The sequence below is a fragment of the Talpa occidentalis genome, unplaced genomic scaffold, assembly GCF_014898055.3.
Source record: "Talpa occidentalis isolate TD23 unplaced genomic scaffold, MPIMG_talOcc4v2.1 talOcc4.5, whole genome shotgun sequence".
NCBI lineage: Eukaryota > Metazoa > Chordata > Mammalia > Eulipotyphla > Talpidae > Talpa > Talpa occidentalis.
Genome location: NW_023604861.1, coordinates 99658972 through 99680116, shown reverse-complemented (window position 1 = coordinate 99680116; position 21145 = coordinate 99658972). Strand labels below are relative to the sequence as shown.

At 38.2% G+C, this 21145-nt stretch overlaps 1 protein-coding gene across 1 annotated transcript in view; it reads right to left on the bottom strand.

Annotated features, from left to right (window-relative positions):
• Window positions 1–21145, bottom strand: part of VWA3B (von Willebrand factor A domain containing 3B) — a 155482-nt gene that overhangs the window by 36379 nt on the left and 97958 nt on the right. The window contains 5 exon segments of the mRNA XM_037527901.2: window positions 588–706; window positions 11167–11323; window positions 11414–11501; window positions 13844–13960; window positions 19366–19523. Of these exon segments, the coding sequence (XP_037383798.2) occupies window positions 588–706; window positions 11167–11323; window positions 11414–11501; window positions 13844–13960; window positions 19366–19523 (639 nt within the window).

Here is a 21145-nt window from a genome sequence, read left to right as displayed (position 1 = left end):
GGCTTGCCCAGAGAAGCTGTGTATGCTCAAAATTTAATTAAGTGATGTACACCAAGGATTAATTAATTGCTGGGAGCAGGGTGGGGACCTGGGACAAAGTGAGACTGGTATATCTGCTCTGGTGAAGAGTTCTCTTTCTCTGTACTAAACCAGTGACTGCTTAGGAGTATACATTTCATTGTAGTCAACTTGATCATCTTCTCGATTTTGACACAAAAAGTGTTTAAACAATACACATATGTTATCACCATTATTTCACCATTGTGGAGTTTTATTAATCACTTTACAGAATGTTAGAAATCAAAATGATCAAATTCACTCTGCTGAAAGGAATGCTTTTTAGAGCTATCATGGAAACATAAGATTTCTGTAGATTTTGAAAAGGGAAGATATTTTCTCTAAAACTCTATTAGATACAGTCAGGTAATGCAGTGTGCCTGGCACATAGGAAGACCCCATGCTTGCAGCTGCTATTGATATTCCTTATAGACACTTAAAAGTAGCTACTTCAAATAAAAAATGCAAGCTAAAATAAAACAAATAACAAAATGCACAACCATTAAAGGGTAGGCAGGAATAATACTCACTTTTCATAGGACCTAATTGCCTGTTCCACTTTTTGCTTGTAGATATTGAGCTTGACTCCTTGGGGGTTAATTAATGTCATCTTATTCGTGTCACTGCAAACATGTGCCAGAGGGAACACCTACACATCAATGGCAAATGAAAGCATCATTTGATGGGTCAACATATGCCTTCAAAAACATATTTGCATAGCTGTATGATGTGTTGTTTGATTTTTAAATCAATATATAATAATTGTAGAAAAATTTGAAAATCACAGAGAAAAATCAGCAATCATTGCTAGCCTGTCCTTACCAATTTTTAAAAGATGTTTTTAAAATAACTAAACCACACACATACACAAACCTGTTTCAGGAAACCCTCGTCAGAATTGTTATCTTCACATGCCTCTGTCAAATTAATGAGAGGGAGGAGAACAAGGAGCTCATTGCTGTTTCTATGTAAATTAATAGTTGGGTTGAATACTTTTTCACATAATTATTTTATGCCTGATCCTCTCTAGGGAACATCTAATTGTAATTAATATCTTTTGACCATCTTCCATATCAGTTTATCAAAGATTCTTTCACATATCAAATAAAGAAGACCGAGTGATCAATGAGACTACATTCTATAAGACCAGGAGAGTTCCAGAGAGAGGACATCTTTTTGAGTTTTAAATCACCTGGTGCTTACTTCTGGGTTTGGAGATGTCTCTGATTTCATGCCATCTTAATAGTACAATATTATACATTTGTAATATTATACATTTACTTGTTTGTATATCATACATCTTTCCCTAGTGGAACATAAACTCCACCAGGACAGGAACTTGGTTACATTTAATGCTGTATTCCTATCGCCTAGATCAATGCCTGGCACATATTTGGCCGTCAATATATATGTTAGTAAATTAATAAGTGTATATTCACAAAAAAGGTATATTCCATATCTTAATATTTAAACAACAAAAAAGAAAGATCTAGGAGAATATTAAGATACAATTGTTTCAAATTTTTAGATGATGCCAACCACAATGAGTACGTAGATTTTGGAAATGTAGAGAATTACTTTTAGAAGTAAATTTTTACATTCAATCAAGATGATATAGTTCATGCTTTTATGTTACTGACCTTCAAAATCATAGAAAAATTGTGGTTTTTTGTTTAAGAAAAACTACACAGAAGGCAAGGGAAGTAAGAAGGAAAAAGAAGAATGCAGTGTTGATAGATTCTATAATTAAAAGGTAAACAGAAATGTGAACAAAGGAGCAGGGCTGAAGCTGTGGGTTTGGTGACACCAGGGCAGTGGGAGCCCAGCTCCTGGAAAAAATGGGGCATGAGCGCCCGGTAAGACAACCCAAGAAATACCCAGCGCCTGAGCCTGGACAGGTCTGAGGTTCCTTGCCCTTGTGGAAGAAGCCCTGACTAGCGAGCGGGGACCCAAGGTAGCCTCACAAGCAAGACCTGAGCTTGGTCACTTATTTGCCTCTTTCACTTTCTGTTTATAGATCTTGAACTTGACTCTTTGGGGGTTAATTAATGTCCTCTCAATCTCGTTTACGATGTTCCTCTATCACCATGGAACAAGAACTGTAAATGCCAATGAGGGGTCTCAAGGGATGGATTTAGGTAACTGCAAACAGAAAGAGAAAGAGAGAAAAAGGTTTTGAAAAACCTTATTAAAATGAGCTAGTATATTAAATTCCAAAGTATACACAAAAGTGAAATGCTGTAAATGATAACTAAACAAATCAATAATCAGATGTCAATCACTCAAGAAAAAATTAATTTTATGACTTGTCATACAATGACTTTATGACAAGTAATTATGATTAGGTTGTTCAAAGATGTAATAGTCTTGCAAGAGTACAAAACATAAACAAGTGCCATAAGAAGAAATAGATGGGTCTAAGAAACAAGAGCATTGTAACTAATAAAATCGTGGGAAAAAGACATTGAAATTGAAAACTAAATATATTAATTTTTCAGTTAAAATATGAAGACCAAAATAGGCAAAGATTAAGAAAACTGAAGAGAAAGAAATGAAGTTGAGAGGCTGTGCAGTCAAATCTCACTACTTGGCACATGCATTGATTCAGCACGTGGCTTCTAACCACTCTTTTTTTTTTTTTTTTTTTAAAGAACAAGCCCTTACTTTTATTTACTTATTTATTAAAGATTTATTTATTTATTTATACAAGCACTGGGTACAGTCAGAAGCGTGGGAGGGTGAGAGAATTCACCAGAGCCAGGGCGGGGAGCAGAACAGGCAGAAGGACTGAAAACACTGCTGAGGGGAGCAGCAGGTGGCAGGAGAGGTCTGCACACCATGTGGGACCCTCGCCGGTGGCCGGGGATCGAACTGGAGCTGCAGAGGCTGCGGGCAGCTTCGCAGCCCAGTGCTCAACCACTGCACCACCAGGGGAGGCCCTAACCACTCTTTCTTAAAAGGAAGGAATAAACACCCACTTACCTAGTTAAAAAGTAGGTGTAGACTAGAGTGAAGGAAGCTGGCAGAATTGAAAAACATCTCTCAAAAGTGAGCAACATATCACATAAACTTTCAGAGAAAAAAATCAATGTCAACAAAATGAAAGACCTTTCCATTTTTATATTCCTTAGGAAAAAGGGTGTTCAAAGTCTATAAATAGCTCTACAAATTTACCAATTTATGGCTCAATTGCAAATCAACACTACAAAACATTTAACAACATTATAACCTTTGACTGAGACCAGCTTGACCCCTGCTTTCATGTTCTTAAAGAAAATCCACGGTTTACTGTTTTACTTCCCTCTTTTGTGGGTTTGGATCTCATGCCTTGCACGGCCATTGTGTACTTCAGTGTGGTCGCAGTTCAATTCTGACTTGTGTGCACTTTCTCTCATTCCTTTCTGCATGCAGATTTAGGGAAAGACAAAGTCATACTCCACACTTCCAGTCTGTGGTCTTAGTTTTTACAACATGATGGTTACTTGGATGTCCTATGAGATGCTGTCTTTATGATGTCAAATGGATTGTGACTAGGAGGTCACAAAGAACATTCTCATAGGGTCTGGGGAGATCAGAATCACAGCGACTGCCTTGAGTGAGGAAGCCAGAGGGGAGGAGAATCTGGTTGATGAAGAAACTGACAGCTTCTTAGAAAATAAAAACACTTGATCACACTTTCTGTGAAAATGGTTTACTTTCTGTCTTTTAGAATGCAAGTGAGACATAACTATCGGATGAGGGACCCTTTTGAAAACTATTTGATAACAAAAGGGAACTTCAAGGTCTTACCTACTTCAATTCTCTTGAAGTTAACCTAGAAACCTTATTAAATTGATATGAATAATCACACCCTGTGAGAGAAGATTTTGACTAGGGGAGAGGGATGGGGGAGGGACCCTTAGCAACACTGTACTTAAGGATAGTTTTACCAGTAACAATGAGTGTTTACCCTTTATGCTGTCCAAGTACTAGGCACTCTACATATTTTTCATTCAATCCCACTACAGATGTATGTACACAGAATTGTAGTGTTTGCTAAGTGTTTTCCCTCTCTACTAAACTCTACAGTTCTTTTATTCTTTAAAAAACCTACTGGTTTCTTGCATAGTTAATATACAAAGTGACTGTTTTTTTGAAAACATGGAAGCTAAAGCTAGATGTAAATTGAAATAATGACTGAGGCTCAAACATCTTTTACAGCTTATCTCTATTGTAAAACATATTTAAGCTTGGATTCCACCAAAATTGAATTCTCAGTGATTGAGGCATGAAGTGAGTGTAACTTTGCTATTTTTAAGAGGTATTTCCTAAGAATGTGAATAATGTGAACAAGATTTAAGAGACATATTTAGCTTATATAAGACAACTATTCACAAACAAAAGAACAGGTATTTAAAATGAAATGCCATTTTCACATAGCAGTTGGCAAAGTTTTATTTGATGCTACTATTCTAAGTGACAGCAAAAATATAGGAAAGTAGCCACTTTTAAAATTCAAGGTGAACTACCCTGCATAGGATTTTCTTTTTAAATTGTGTTGGGTTGTTGGAAAAGTCATCATGCATTTTTTCTAAGATACCTCATGACTTTTCTGACAACTCAATAGTAATATATATTATTGAATATTAGTGCAACTATTAAAATTCATTCTCAAGTGATCATTACAAGAAGAAAGCAAAGTACACAGCTATTAGCTATTAAAGCAGCATAGGTAGAAAGTTTAGAAGCCATCATACAATATTTTGAAAATGAGGAAATAGTGTGAAACTGGTGTTTATACATATATTCTTCAACTCTGCCTGAATTTGCCAATTTCACTGCTTTCCACTAAATCATTTCTTCCAAAGAATATTCCAGAGAGTGCTGCCAGATTGGCCAAGGAGAGGTCTGACTGAGCATGTGGAATAAAAATGTAAATGTAGTGCAAATTCCACATAGTGACTCTGGATCTGTATGCGATGACTTTTTTATAGCTAATGCAATAGTGCAAATCACCTAGTACTGAAGTTTACACCTCTACTTTCAAAATGAAACATTTGGAGGCTCCACAGAACAAAATGAGGGCAGTGCCCCAAAATTCACAGCAAAGAGGTGTCAATAATTCATAAACTCTTGAAAATATTGCTACAATATAGAATAAACCTCACATTTTTCAAGCTAAACTTTTAGAAAATTTTTCCAACTTGAATTTCAATTAAAATGCTAGTGAGCACTTTAATTGGTATAGTAGATGACTATTTGCTGGCATGGAATGTTTACAATAGATTATTGAGTAAAACTGGAGACACATAAGTATGTTGTTTGACTTCATTTTGGAAAAAAAAAACAAAACAAAGAATAAGGGATATATACATACTATCTGGTCTGGCAGATAACCATGGACTGATTCATCTCTTTTGTTTCTTTGTCACTTTTCTGTATCTTCTAAAGTTTCTACACAATGATTATATGTAACCTTTGTAAAAACTATCCTTCAAAATTTTTTAATTAAGATAATCCTATCAGTATATAGTTTTGTCATGTTCAATGCAACTACACTGAATGCACTGAAATGCCATGTCTTGAACAGCAACCTTAAACTCTTTACACATAAGTTCCTTGATATTCCTGTGGTTCCCTGCCAGAAGGTTCATTAGACTTGTGACAAGCTTTTGGGCCTCAGTGGCCCCACTTTGGGCCAACCCTATTAGACTGGGCATTTACCCACAAGGGGATGGGTAAATTCATGTGGAAACTATATCCTTTTTCTTTCTCTATTGCACACTAATTCTATTAAAGTTCTTTTCTATTGAATGCACAAGAGTATGCTTTATCTTTGTGAAGCAATAGGAAGAACCAGTTTAGAGCGTGCAAAGTTTGGGAGTCTTGGGGTGCCCCTCAGTCTGCCTACTAACATTGGGATGTTGTAAACAACATGATAATGATGACAATAATGTAGACTTTCCAATGTTGCAGACTAACGTTTCCAAATTATTTTAGCCTTTTTCAAAGTAATTGGCAATAAAGAGCTTTTAATTGCAGCTTCATCAAATAACTAAAATACTTCTATTATGTATATAATATGGTGGTGAATTTATCTTTTTGAAAGAACTAAGGTAAAATTTTCTGGTCTACTGGAAATTAAAAGTGCCAGTTAGTATCTTATAAAGTGAAGAGTTGCTAGGGCAATCTCTTTGCTCAATACTTCATTTCCAAGGAGACAAATTTGATGCTGGTCCAGGAAACAATGAAAACTAAACAGAATTGTGTCCAGAAGAAAGAGCCCAAGCATAAGTCATGAATGAAACAAAGGAGGAGCAACAAAGCCACACACTGCTTTACAACAGCAGCCAGCCAGACACGGCCCCTCACAAAGCATAGAAGAGTCAGTTAAAACTCTCACTGAAGTGGGTTAAGACTTAAACAAGTTTCCTTTTTCAGCTCCACTCTGGTTTTTTGTCTATTTTGTCATAAAATATTAGGATCAAATCTCAAAAATGCTATAAACCTCACTAAATGGAATGTATGTTTAGTTTTTCCTATTCTCTCATTATAGCTGAAAATCTTACAGCACATTAAAAAATAAAAGACACACACACACACACAGAATAAAAGACAAATGTGCTTTGAAGGTAAAATTGGAGTTTATTTCAGTTTATTTCCACTATAATTATGATTCTTTCTCTCACTATCAATAATGGTGGAGGCAAGCCTGCTGGTCACGCTGGGTACTGTCTACCACAGGTTTGTCAGAATTTCCTCTCTAGAGTCAGAATTTACTCTCTTTTTCTCCTGAAGAACAGGACCCTCACTATTCTTCCTCCTATTTTTTTAAAAATTGAAAATCACTGGACATTTTTTCCCTCATTTTAGTGGTTTAGTCCTGTTGACTTTGTAAGTAGCCATGGATTCACCCCCAGTATTGTCACCTAGACGATGGCCACCTACACCTTGCTCCCTAATCCATCTTCCCAATAGTAGAACCTCTCCAACTTTTCTCTACTTTCAAGCCAAAACCCAAATTTGACCTCTTTCCTCTGCTAAAAACCTTTCAACTCCTCTTAGGATGACATTTAAAATCCTATAAAGTACTTTCTTTACTGGTTTTAATACCTTCTCCCAGTCAAATTAAATTTTCTTTGGAATAACAAACTTTCTTTGACACTTAGTCTTCTCTGCCTGCTCCCCCACTGCCTGGAACACTCCATACTCTACCACTTTGGTATCATTTCTCCCATGTCTGAACTCTTAAGGGTAGATCTAAAGCCTTCCCTGACAACCGAAAGTGGCCTAGGGACCTCTCCTGCATCTTCATTTTGCACTTCCCAGTAATTACATTTAACTAGAATTTCTTATTTTAATGGCTATTTACTCCACAGGACGTTGAATTGCATTTGTGTAGGAACGTTGGCTGTCTAGATTTAGCAGTCATTTAGAGCCCAGTTCATAATCTGCATACAGTAGGCATGCAATATTTGCTGCCTTTCTAAAAGCCAACATTTACTGAGTGCCTGCTTCTTTTAATCCTATAATTTTAGAATAGGTTCATTATCCAGAGAACAGATATACTGCATACACGCTAAAAAGAAATTTTCTGAATGTTAAAGTAAACCACCACATTTTTTTTCAAAATATAAGTTAGTAAAGATGGGCAAGGTTGAATAAGCATAAGATTTTATGTCTGCATACTCTTTTCAGTGTTTTCAAAGCATTTTTATACTCATAAAACTAATGCTTATCAATAGTATTCTAGAGTTCCTCATAGAAAAAAGGCCATAGTTGGGAAAAGCTGTGGAGATGTAAATTTTATTTGGAGGGTAATTTGGTTTTATCTGCCAAAATTTAAGATGTACATATCTGTTCTCTGGATATCCTTGGGGGCCAGTAATCCCACTATAGCGCTTGATCATAAAGATAGACTTGTGCATGGCCCAAAAGTCTATGTGCATGGAAACCTGCTACATGATTGTATGTAATAGGGAGAGACCCACAGTAAATGTCTATTATTAATGGGGAAGGACTTGGGGTGAGGGACAAGGAAGGAAGGAGCACAATGGATGGTGGTGGAAACAAGTGATTTGGTGGTGGGTGTGGGATGTGGTGCTGTAGCAGACACATACAATGTTGTCAATCAATGTTATCTCAACAACAACAAAAAAACAGTATTAAAAAAATGAGGAAGAATGTTACAACAGATGAGAATGAGACAGACCCATACCTACACATGTGGAATGGTTTCTAAGACACAATTAAAAAAAAATAGAACAGCAAATACATATGGTGTTGCTTGATATAAATATGTGTTATGTATATGTATGGTTGTGATTGTGTATGTGTGTTTGCAGAAAAAGGATTGGAGGGATATTCACCAAACTATTCAAAGTATTTCCTTCATAAATGAGAGTGGTTGAGAGAGAAGGTTGCACATTTATCACCAATGACTGGTCATTCTGTATTGCAAATGTATTCATGTATTACTTATCAAATAAAAGAAAACCACTGAATTAATTCGAAATTAAATTCCCTTTATATTTACACACTTTATCATTGGTTTTAGGCTTGTTTTCTTAACTTTTTTCCCCTTAGTATATCATTAAAATATGTTCAGAGTTAAAAGTACTACAATAAATTTTAAAAAGTATATAAACAACCCCCCAAATTTTCCAATAATCTTATTTCTCAGATAAACACTATTAACATTTTGGTAAAAGAGGAAAGAAGCAGAAAGAGTGATATGTCTACATCATACATATATAAAACCATTTCCACATACTATCAAGGGAGTTTTATTCCCTGATTTTTTAATTTAGCATTATATTGGCAGTTTCTCCCCAGTCATTAATCATTCATCTGAAACATGATACTTAATGGATATATGTCATTCCATCATATGGATGGAATACTAAATACGTAAGTGGTTTTAAATTTTCTCATTGTTAGATATAAGGCAACAATCATTCTCTCAATATATTTGTCAAAATCTCTGAATATTTCCTTACAGAGATTATAGAATATCTGGATTTGCTGGAGGAAAACTTTTAAGCTCTTAATACCTCTGAATATATTGCCAAGGCTTCACCAATTTATATTCCCATCAGCAGATATAAAAGTTCCAGTTTTAACCTGTCATTGCCATCACTATTTATTAGTATTTTTCAAACTTCCAAATTTGATGGTTGGAGAGGAACTGTCTAATTGTTCTTCAATTTGCATTTTTTTCTAAATGTATATATTTGGTGACCAGTAATGTGTTTTTAGAGGCTGATTTTTTTTTTTATTTACAACCCCCCACCCAAGCCTCCGCCGCCCAGATTTTCCACTGAGCTGTTTGTCATTTTCCTACTCCTTTATGGTACTGGGTGTGTGCATATGTGCATGTATACTAAACACTGATTTATATACACACAAATCTCACATTGATTTAAGATACTACTCCTATAGCTTTGTCATGCTGCAAATATTTTTCTGAGATATGCCTTCACTATATTTTCACACAAAAATAACATTTTATATTCAATCTGTAAATCTTTCCTTTATGGCTTCTTCCTTTGCTTAAGCTTCCCTACGTTGTCATATTTGTTTTCTGAGAAACATACTTTTCAATGTATCTCAGGTTGTTGGGAGGTTTAGAAGACATGATTAACACAAGAAATTTATGGGGAGTTTCAGTAAATGCATTGTATTCCAAATAAAACTCAAGAATATTAGTGAAATAAATGCAAAGAATGTGATAAGCTGTCAAACTTCCTAGAAAAAATAAATCAGTGTTCAGTTTTTTTCTGTTGCTTCTGTAAGGAATTAAGTTTAAGTGATAAGTTGATAATCTGATTAATCAAGTTAGAGTTCACTGGAGTTTAAATGGAAGCTCCCAGGTCACTTCCAGGGATGGGCACTCACCTTGAGGCAACATCAAACTAAGTGGTTACACATAACTGCCAGATAGAGAAACCACCGACCACGTCACATAAGAATGCAAGTTCAACTCTGTAATTTCTTAAATGTGCTGATAGTAAAAAGCCACCAATTCACAAGCTTCTTCCAAACATTTCACATCTCAGTTATTGCAAAACCAGTTTGATAAAGATCTTTTTAAAAAGTTTTCTTGTCTTTTGATTTTTTCAACTTTTTATAAAAGAACATTTCAAAGGTATACAAAAGCAGACAAATAGTAGAATGAACTTCCCTCCATACAATGTCCTTATCCAAACTTAACAATTATCAGCTCACAGCCAATTTGGTTTTATTGCCTCCTCCCTTCCCTCTCCTACTCCCACCATCTGGACTATTTTTGAAACAAATTCCAAACATCCTACCTTTCAAGTATTTCAGTATGAGATAAGGTCTTTTAAGGATATTTTTCCCATTTAGTGACTTAAGCCAGATATGTTCTATTTAAATAATGTAGTTGTTATCCTTTCCAGGAAGTGGGGGTGGGGAGTGGGGGGAGATGTTCAGTCTTCATATTCTCATTCCTTTTGTATTTATTCCTCATTCTTGGGCAATCTGGCTATGCAACTGGAACTAGTCTTGCTAAGGGCAAGGACCTCCTTGTTGCCCATTTCAATGGAAAGTTTTCAGTACTTTGGCCTACATCCATATTTAACCCCAACCACACCCACCTACTGGAGCTCTTTTATCCTTTAGGACATAATTATCACTCTTCATAATTCCTCTCTCTCTGTCTCTCTGCACCCCCACGCCCTTCTCTCCCTCTTTTTCTCTCTGATTTTCCCTCCGGAGACTTTATAATGGAAAAGATGCCCCTGTATTTCGGTGAGGCTAGTGAAAGAAGGGCATAACCTCTTACAAGTTCTCCCTGCCCTTTGATGCTGGATGGTCACTTGTGACTCTGCCTTAGAGGGTTTGCAGACATCCCTGCCAGCTTTCCACTGCACCCATCAGCAAAGAGCCATGAACTGTCACACCAAAGAGGCCAACTTCTTTTCAGATTGAGAGCAAAAATACTTAAATGCTGCTCTCTCTCCTTTTTACTGGCTTTACAAATAATTTTTTCCAAAGTCTGAAATACATTTCTGTTACAACTATAAATGAAATTAAAGTGGACTACTTTTTATGAGTGCAGGAAATGAAATACACCTCAAGCAGGGACATAAAGAAAATCCATTTTACCTCATCAAAGACCTTGGAAACAACATGCTTGCCCAGAATAGGAACGTAGGTGGGGCAGTGAGGGACCGCTGTCGTGGACAAGGCATCCATGAGAGTGAGCTTCCTGGCAACCAGGCCATGGATATCGAGCCAGTTTGCTGAAGACATGTCTGAAGAACTAAGGACAAATGACTGTGACATTTTAAAACTTATAAGAATGACAACAATAAACATCACGACACTCTCCAAATGAATTTAAAGTACTCACTCTTGGTCATAAAGTTGGCTTTCTTCTCGAGTCAGTCTTTCTGATGATTTGTCATCTGGATAATCACTTGTCAGCAGAATGCTCATTTCTGTGGATGGGGGAATGGCAACTGTGTAATTTCCTCATATACATGATTTATATCAAAATGCGAAAGGATCACACTCCAGTTGTGACTGAGGGCTAATAGATGGACCACAGTTCAAAGTGGGTTCTCAGGTGAGATTCATTTGCAACTGACACCCAAGACCGATGCATAGGTAAATATAATACTGTTATTGGAACCCAGCTGCCTCAGCAGTAGCAGTGATGTTCTTTCACCCTGCTGCTCCACCACAAGTCAGTTGTGGCATTTGCTCCTCAGAACCCAGTAACTGCCATTTTGTCAGTTGTGGCAGTGGCTCCTCAGAGCCCTTTTATGTAACAGTTTACTTCCTGAATCATGGAATGGACCAATTAGGTGCAACCTATGAGCTAATTGGTGCTTAGTGGTCCAATCAGCCACAGGATTGAAAAATGGCCCAATCAGACTTGTGGTTGGGGCACCCTGAAAGAGGATATAAACCAGGGTTGGGAGGAGCTGAGGGAGAGAAAATGCCAGCCTCTGAAGGAAGAAAGAAGATGGTTCCAGCCTCCTAAGCAAGAAGAAAGAAGGGGAAGACTCCATTCCTGACCACTGAAGAAAGAAAGAAAGAAGCATCCAGCAGCTGACTTCTAAGGAGGAAAGAGAAGCCGAAGACCTTGTCAGAGACAGGGCTCTGGTCCTGTCTGTGACATCGCCTGAAAGGCCCTGGGCCTGGTGTCTCAAAGAGCTGCTTGTTGTTGGTATAACCCACCAACTCACAGGAGCTGTTAACATTGGGTGTCTCTGACATTGCCTCTCAGAAAACAGTAGTGACCATTACTACTGGTCAGTGCTGTCCAGTACTCCTGGTGACTCTCACTGATGCTATCTGGATGAGATAACCAGCCACTTGTGGCTACAGAAAGCTTTGTTTTCCCTGTTTGTAAAATAAGCCCCATGGTTGTTCCTGGAGCCTGAGGTCTCTTGCAATTGTGTGCGCAGGTGAGAACCCATAGACAGTGACCTGTCTTCTTATTGGGCACTGTCCTTTGTTAGACTATAGTCCATAAGCCTCTACTGTATGGGTGTTATATTGCTATAGCACTTGGTTTTGGTTTTTGGCCTTTTGGAGCTTTTGAGCAGCTCTCTTGTTTCAGAGCCCAGGTAGGTTGGTGGCTGTTTCATCCTTCCATCTGGCCTCCTGCCCTGTTGCCCTGTCTGCCCCTGCTTCAGTACTATCATTCTTTTGCTTATCTACCTCACCCCATATCCACTGAGATCTTTCTCCATGGAAGAATGAGACATATTCATTCTCTCCTTCTCCAGAAAACATGTTAGAGAAGAATACTGTTAACCAATGCTGCCTTCATTAGACTCACTCCAAGTTGTATAAAAGAGCCTTGATTGATATTTTAGTTTTTGATTATTTTGTGGTTCTTCCACTCTACTTGGAAAACCAAATTTCCTCTTAGGTTCTGTTTAGCTGTAGTTTCAAATTTTCAAATCAATATTTAGGGCCTTTAATGTATATCATTATATAAACTTGGATTTATAAGTGGAAGAAATATTAGTTAGTTGAACCAACAGCCTCTAGAGGAGGGGAATTTGTGAATACGTTAGTTGAATGCCTAAGAAAATATATTCTAATCATCACGTAATAAGTTCTTTCAGGACTAGACAAATAATAGGGAAAATGACAATTCAATTGAAATGGAAAAAGACAGCACACTGACACCAGCCCTGATGAACACAGGGCTTGGTTGAGCCACAATAGAGGAACAATAGGTGTGACTTTGTCATTCAGACATTTCCACTACTTAGAGGATGGTGTGTGTGTGCTTGGCAGAGATTTTATCATTTATAAACTGTTTGAAATACAGGGAATTAAACTTTCAAATTTACTATTTCAGAATAAGCGTTTTTATCAATAGTAATAAAAATTGAGTAGAAAAATTATATTTTCCTCACATTTAGCCCCCAAAAAGCTGACAATATGGACCAGAGAGAGGCTCATCAGATGGTGTAACCTGTGAATGAAGGGAAGAAATTAAACCAACTTTGAAGTGTTAGATTTTCAAATGCAAACCATGGAGCAGCAGCAAGCATTGCTAGCACCATTGCCATGAGCTCTGTGTATCTATTAAACACTCAGCCATGACAAGTGCAGGTCCTGCCCTGAAAAAATCCAATTTACTACAACAGGTAGCCCTGATTTATAAAGGAGTCCTTTGAATAATAAGCGATCCAAACACACTTAACATGATTTGTTTTTTCCCAGACACCTCTCTGCCCAGCTCTTTCGGTAGCGGAGACATGGATAAAGGGAGGCGAGCCTGCATTTCCTGATAGAGCACCCCTCTCTGACTTGCCTTTGTCACTTGGGGTATACCAGCTGCTGGAGTTGGAAAGGCCATCCTTCCTCTCATTGTAAGCTGAGCTCTTGAGCGTGGACATCTGACTTCTAAGCAGGCTGGTTCTGGTAGATTCTGTTGGTATTAGAGGGAAAAGGGTTAAAGAAATTTGGAATGGAAAGAGATGCTTCCTCAGGTGTAACTATTTCCTTGGAGTAACTCTTAGAAGAAATTTCTGTGACCAATTGAATGTTGAAGTAATGACTTTCTTCACTTTTGAGTTTAAGCTTTGCCTCTCTTGGAAAGAAATTAGCTTCCAAACTCATTCAAGCAGAATTCATTTTATTGCAGGTGAAGGAATGAGGTCCCTGCATCCTTGCTGGCTCTCAACTGGGGATGCACCTCAACTCTTAATGCACTGACATTCCCCTCCATCTGCAGGTTAGCAATGGCACACTGACTCCCATTTCCCTCAGATTTCAAATATCTCTTTGTAGTGGGGCAAGTAGTCACAGGGTGGGCAGGGAGACCAGGGAATGGGAGGCTGGTAGGCCTCCCAGTCTCTGAGAATCGTTAGGCTTTCTCTGGGCTCTCTCTCTCTCTCTCTGGCATACTCTGGTGATCTCACCTCTTTTGCAGTCACTCATATTCCATCCTCCTGTAGCCCTGGCCTCTAGGCTCAGCTGGGCACACTTGCACATGCACACACACCCATACATCAGGTGTTCACAATGAGGCACGCGTGCCCCACATCCACGCTTCCAAGCACCTTCTGTATTAACATGATCAAGGCAGCAACTGAGAGCCACAGAGGCTCCTGGAGTAAAAAGCCTGATTAATTCATTTATTCGACACTTTCTCTTCTGCCTGCAGCCAACTGGAAAGAACTCCCGCGTTTAAGGGCTCATCTAAATACACTGGGCCCCTAATAGCCCTGTCTTAAGGTCCGTATCACATAATCATGGGGTGATGCTTCTTTATATTCATGGGGTGATGCTTCTTCATATTCACAGGTGCAGGGTTGCAAGCAGGACATCTTGGTAGGCTGTTAGAAACTGTCTAACACTGCCGCTGTCTACACCTTTAGTTCTATTATTTTCTACCCTTTGTTGCATTCCTTCAACTAGCAAGTGGAATTTGTGTGCTTTAAAAGATAATGAGTCTGGGCCTCCCCGGTGGCGCAGCGGTTGAGCACTGGGTTGCGAAGCTACCCACGGCCTCTGCGGCGCCGGTTCGATCCCCGGCTGCTCCCCGGCCACCAGAGGAGGGTCCCACATGGCGCGCAGACCTCCCCTGCCGCCCGCTGCTCCCCTCAGCAGTGTACTTCGGTCCTTCTGCCTGCTCTGCTCCCCACTCTGGCTCTGGTGAATTCTCTCACCCTCCCGCGCTTCTGACTGTACCCAGTGCATGTATAAACCAAAACAAACAAACAAATAATAAATAAATAAATAAGACATGCCTCTAGAAAATTAAAAAAAAAAAAAAAGATAATGAGTCTGCATCAAAATATCTTAATTACTTTTCATATGTGATTACATAAACCACACTTGTAGTTCACAATTAAAAGCACAAGTTCTAAGGCTTTATGCAGTATTTATGAATGAAACATATGTCCTTGTTTTCAATAGCTCTGTAAGAAATTAAATAATTAAAGTGAAAATTAACTAATAATCTTCAAGTTGCCTATCTTTTTTTTTCTTTTGCTGAGAATCTCATCCTTTTCCATCCTGACTTTATCTTTTTATTTTTTTAATTTTATTTTTATATTCTCCATACAATTACAACCACCTTATTTTGACACCAAGCCCTCCTTTCCCCACCCCCCACTCCCCAAAGAGTGTCTCTGGTTCATAGTTGTTTGTTGATTTTGATATTTTCTTTCTTATAGTTATTCTTTTTCCTGGTCCCTTATTTTTCTAGATTCCTGCTATGAGTGAGACCATCCGGTATTTTTCTTTTTCTTTCTGGCTTATTTCGCTGAGCATGATCCCTTCCAGCTCCATCCATGTTGCTGCAAATTGCATGTGTTTATCATTTTTGGATGCTGAGTAATATTCCATGGCATATATGCACCACATCTTCTTGATCCAGTCATCTATTTTTGGGCATTTGATTTGTTTCCAAAGCTTAGCTAATGTAAATAGTGCTGCTATAAACATAGGGGTACAGGTGCTCTTTGGAATTGATGTTTCTGTGTCCTTTGGGTAAATACCTAGGAGTGGAATTGCTGGATCATATGGAAGCTCTATGTTTAGTAGGTCAAGAAATATCCACACAGCTCTCCATAGTGGTTGGACCAGTTTGCACTCCCACCAACAGTGCAGAAGAGTTCCTTTTTCTTTACACCCTCGCCAACATTTGTTGCTAGTTTTTTTAATATGTGCCATTCTCACTGGTGTAAGATGGTATCTCATGGTAGTTTTGATTTGCATTTCCCTGATTACAAGTGATGTTGAACATTTTTTTATATGCCTGTTAGCCACTTGCATTTCCTCTTCAGAGAAGCTTCTTTTTATCTCTTCTGCCCATTTTTTGACTGGATTATTTTCTTTGTTTTTGTTGAGTCTCATCAGCTCTTTGTAGATTTTTGTGATCAGTCCTTTATCATTAGTGTTGTGTTATTGTCTCTTTTGCTGTGCAGAAGCTCTTTAATTTGATGTAGTCCCAGCTGTTTATCTTTGCCTTCACTATCACTGCTTTGGGTGATGTGTCTGTAAAGATGTCTTTGATGTACATATCATGTAGTGTTTTGCCTATATTTCCTTCTATGTATTTCATGGTTTCAGGTCTTATGTCTAGTTCTTTAAGCCATTTTGAGTTGGTTTTTGTGCATGGTGTGAGGCAGTAGTCAAGCTTCATTCTTTTGCATTTAGCAACCCAGTTTTCCCAGCACCATTTATTGAACAAACTTTCTTTGCTCCAATGCATAGTCTTTGCTCCTTTGTCAAAGATTAGTTGACTGTAAATCAGTGGGTTTATTTCTGGATTTTCTATTTGATTCCATTGGTCTGTGTCTGTTCTTGTTCCAATACCATGCAGTTTTGATGATTATGGCTTTGTATATAGTTTGAAGTCTGGGAGTGGGATGCCTCCATTCCCTTCTTTTTTTTTTTTTTAGGAGAACTCTGGCTATTCAGAGGTTTTTGGTGATTCCATATGAATTTCATCAATAATTGTTCTATTTCTTTGAAGAATGACATTGAAATTTTTATTGGAATAGCATTGAATCTGTATATTGCTTTTGGTAGGATGGCCATTTTAATAATGTTTATTCTTCCAATCCATGAGCAGGAAATGTCTTTCCATTTCTTTGTGTCTACTTCTATTTCTTTTAACAGTGTTTTATAGTTTTCTTTGTATAGGTCCTTTACCTCTTTTGTTAGATTTATTCCCAAGTATTTGTTTTTTTTGTTTTGATAATAAAAGGGATGGTTTTTTTATTTCTTCTTCTTCAGATTTCAAGACAAGGATGTCCACTCTCACCACTGCTTTTCAATATAATACTGGCAGTCCTAGCCAGAGCAATAAGACAAGAGAAAGACATACAAGGAATCCAAATAGGAAAAGAAGAAGTCAAACTATAACTATTTGCAGATGATATGATAATATACATAGAGAACCCCAAAAACTCCACAGAAAAACTAATTCAACTCATCAATCAGTTCAGTAAAGTGGCAGGATACAAAATCAACACGCAAAAATCAGTAGCCTTCCTATACACAAACAATAAATCTGAAGAAGAAATCAAAAAAACCATCCATTTTATTATCAAAACAAAAAAATCAAATACGTGGGAATAAATCTAACAAAAGAGGTAAAGGACCTATACAAAGAAAACCATAAAGTTGCCTATCTTTTGCACAGAAAGTTAATTCTAGTGGTTCATATGCATGGAGATAGTGGTGGGCTATGTGTTATTCCCCGTTTTCATAGGCAACAACAGGGTGAATACTGTCTTGGTTACCTCTGTAACCAGGAATTAAAAAGAATAAATTTCATAGGGAGCCATGTCTATGAGCAAAGAGATAAATAACCCACACCGGAGAGCAGAATTCTTGTCGCAATCACACTGACAGGCCACTTTCACCAAAATCGCTAAACCAACCATATACGCAGATATGGCAAAATAAACATGAAATTTAGCTCAAAAAGATCCAATCATGAAAACTACTATTTCCAAACTCTGCAAACACTGAAATAAAAAGTTATCTGGCACTGGATTCAAATATTTAAATATTCCCTAAACTTTGCATAGTCAGTTCCCACGTTTCATCACTCTTCTACATCAAAAACTGAAACAAAAATTTAACAAAAAAAAATTATCAACAGCAAAGAACACAAATCTAAATAAATGGAAAGTGACAAAATGTCATTAAAATATTTAGGATGAGTATCAAGTAGCATCTTTAGCAAAACTCACATTTATTGAAATGGGCAGGCAGGACAGGTAAGAAGGATACAGTTACACAAGTGGCCCATTTTGGAAACTTCTTTGTCACCATAGGCCTAAGACCTTCCCCCTTGAACAGAGATACCAGGAGCAAGTGGAAAGATCAAGCAAGAGGATCCAGGCTATAGCAAGTGGCCTATTTCAGGAAGCCCTATAGATTCAAAGTTCTCCTCTCCTCCTCCTAGAGACCTGGGGACACCCAAGACATAGCACTGGCAGTATCAGCAGGACCGATAAGAGCTTCAGTGACACCAGAAGGGCAAACCCCGTAATAGTACTAAAAGGCATGGAAATTAAGTTTTCATTGGTACCACAACCTACATAAGCAGGTAAGGCCTATGTGCTAACTCTAAACAGGGTAATGACCGCCTAAAATAATATTTAAATAGGATCCAGAGTCCTTAGGATAACAGACAAAATGTTCAGGATATTATTAAAATAATTTACTATCATATGGAAGAACTCAGAAAATCACATATTGAATGAGGAAAACTTACTCTTGAATAAGGAAACTGAGGATCTGTTTCACTTTTAAAATGTACTTTCTGTTATTAAAATTGGATGAATTATATTGTCTGTTTTCAAGTTCATTGTGGCTATAAAAACAAAATATCCAACGTTCATATATTCAGAGTCCCAAAAGGGCAAAAAGAAAGGGGGAGCTGAGATTATCTGAAGAACATTTGAAAACTCCCCAAATTTCATGAGATACAATTTATAGATTCAAGAGCTGAGCAAACCCCAAATAGAATATACCCAAAGAAATCCAAGCCAAATCCCATTATAGTTTAATGTCAGAAAACTAGAGACAAGGAACAAAATCTTGAAAGCAGTCAGAATGAAAGGATACAGTACTATTTTTTTCAAGATGTTGATGACATCATTGGGGAAACTGGGTGAACAGTAGGTATATGAACCATTTGACACTGCACAACTACATATGAATGTGCAATTTTCTCAAAAATTTCAATTTAGAAAAGTTAAGCCTTCTTTGAAAATAATACATGGGTTTAGCTTTTATTTTTACCTCCTTACACTGAAGGGAAACTAATGAGACCAACGAAATTCAAACCATTTTATTCGCTATTACCTGCGTGAAGGACTTTTTTTTTCTGAATCTTTTGATTTGAAAGGTCCCTTGGTACTTTCGACATATTTAGGGAGGACGATTGTGTTGATTCAACATCAGAGTGAGGCTTTGCACATATTTCTGGGGTTGAAGCCATAGAACAGATTTCTTTTTGATGCCTGTTTTGATTTAGATAAGGGAAAAGGAGAGGAGACAAAATTTTTATTAAGAAGGCAGAGTTAGGTCAATAATAATCATGTTGATGCTGCAAACTTAAAGTGAAACTGCCCCATTTGGTTAATCTATAAAGAGCCACATCACTTCTCTCCCCTTGCATAAGAGTGGACAGGGGCCCAGCCATGACGTCATTAGACAAGTCTCACATCACAGCTCTTTTTCCTCCCGACTGCAAGACTCAGTGAAGTTACTGAATGCTCTTTGAACTTCCTCACTTTCCTCCTCTATAAACTGTGGGAAACCTGCTTCTCTCTGACTGCACTGGGCAGTCATGAACATGAGGGAGAGAAAGTTATAAACCAGGAAGCATTCCAGAAATCTGTTCTCTGATCACAGGTTTGAGCAGCTAGAGCTTATAAAGACCAGAGAGCCAAAAGCCTACCTTGGATGCCCTGTGCCAGACCTCAGCAAATCATTCACCAGTATGACCAGGATATTTTCCCAGACACACCTCTGAAGCTCTGAACACAGAAGCCACAGAAAAGAGTTTCCCAAACCATCTTCTGCTCCAATACCGTGAAGCATGTTCTCCCTCCTTAATACACCCCCACCCTCAGTGCCCCACCGGCCCCCAGGCCTGCCTCCATAGAGCACTCGCCTGTCTCCATGATCCTTGTCCATCCTCCTCCACACTAGATCTGCAGTGAAAGGAGGGACCAGGCTTATATTCACCTGTACGCCCCAGTTCACCTGGCACATAATTTATATTCAATAAATGTTTGTAAAAAGAAGGAGAGAGAGATTTGGGAGCTATAATTTTTTTTCTAGTAGAAAACTAGAACAAGGCAATTCATCTCTTTTTACTGATCCCAGGCTCATGCCCTCTCTCCAGCCCATGTTAATGCTTACTTTGCAATAGGAAGTCACTGAATTTCAATGAAGAAAAAAAATCCTGATCAGTATTCTCAAATTTGCATTTTAATATCAAATAAAAACACAATTCCTGGGCCTCCCCGGTGGCGCAGCAGTTGAGCGCTGGGTTGCGAAGCTGCCCGCAGCCTCTGCAGCGCCGGTTCGATCCCCGGCTGCTCCCCGGCCACCGGAGGAGGGTCCCACATGGCACGCAGACCCCTCCTGCCACACCCGCTGCTCCCCTCAGCAGTGTACTTCCATCCTTCTGCCTGCTCTGCTCCTCGCTCTGACTCTGGTGAATTCTCTCACCCTCCCGCGCTTCTGTCTGTACCCAGTGCTTGTATAAATAATAAATACATAAATCTTTAAAAAAAAAACAAAAAACCACAATTCCTGATAGGGCATTTATATGAAACTGTGGTGCTTGAATATCCTTACAACACTAAACCATTTTGAAAAGATCTGACACATTTTCTGAGTGTTGGGGAAGGTTTTGACTTTTGTTTAAAATTACTAGAATTTAGGATGGGGGAAAAACTGAGAAGTCGTCTATCCCAAATCCTACTGCCACAGCCACCATCTTAAAGATGAGGAAACTGAGCCCCATAGCAATGGATGGATGTACAGAGAAGTTACAGATCCACCAAGGTCACACAGAGTGAAGGGCAGACCTTGGATCCCAGGCCCCTGAGTAAATCTCCTTCACTACACA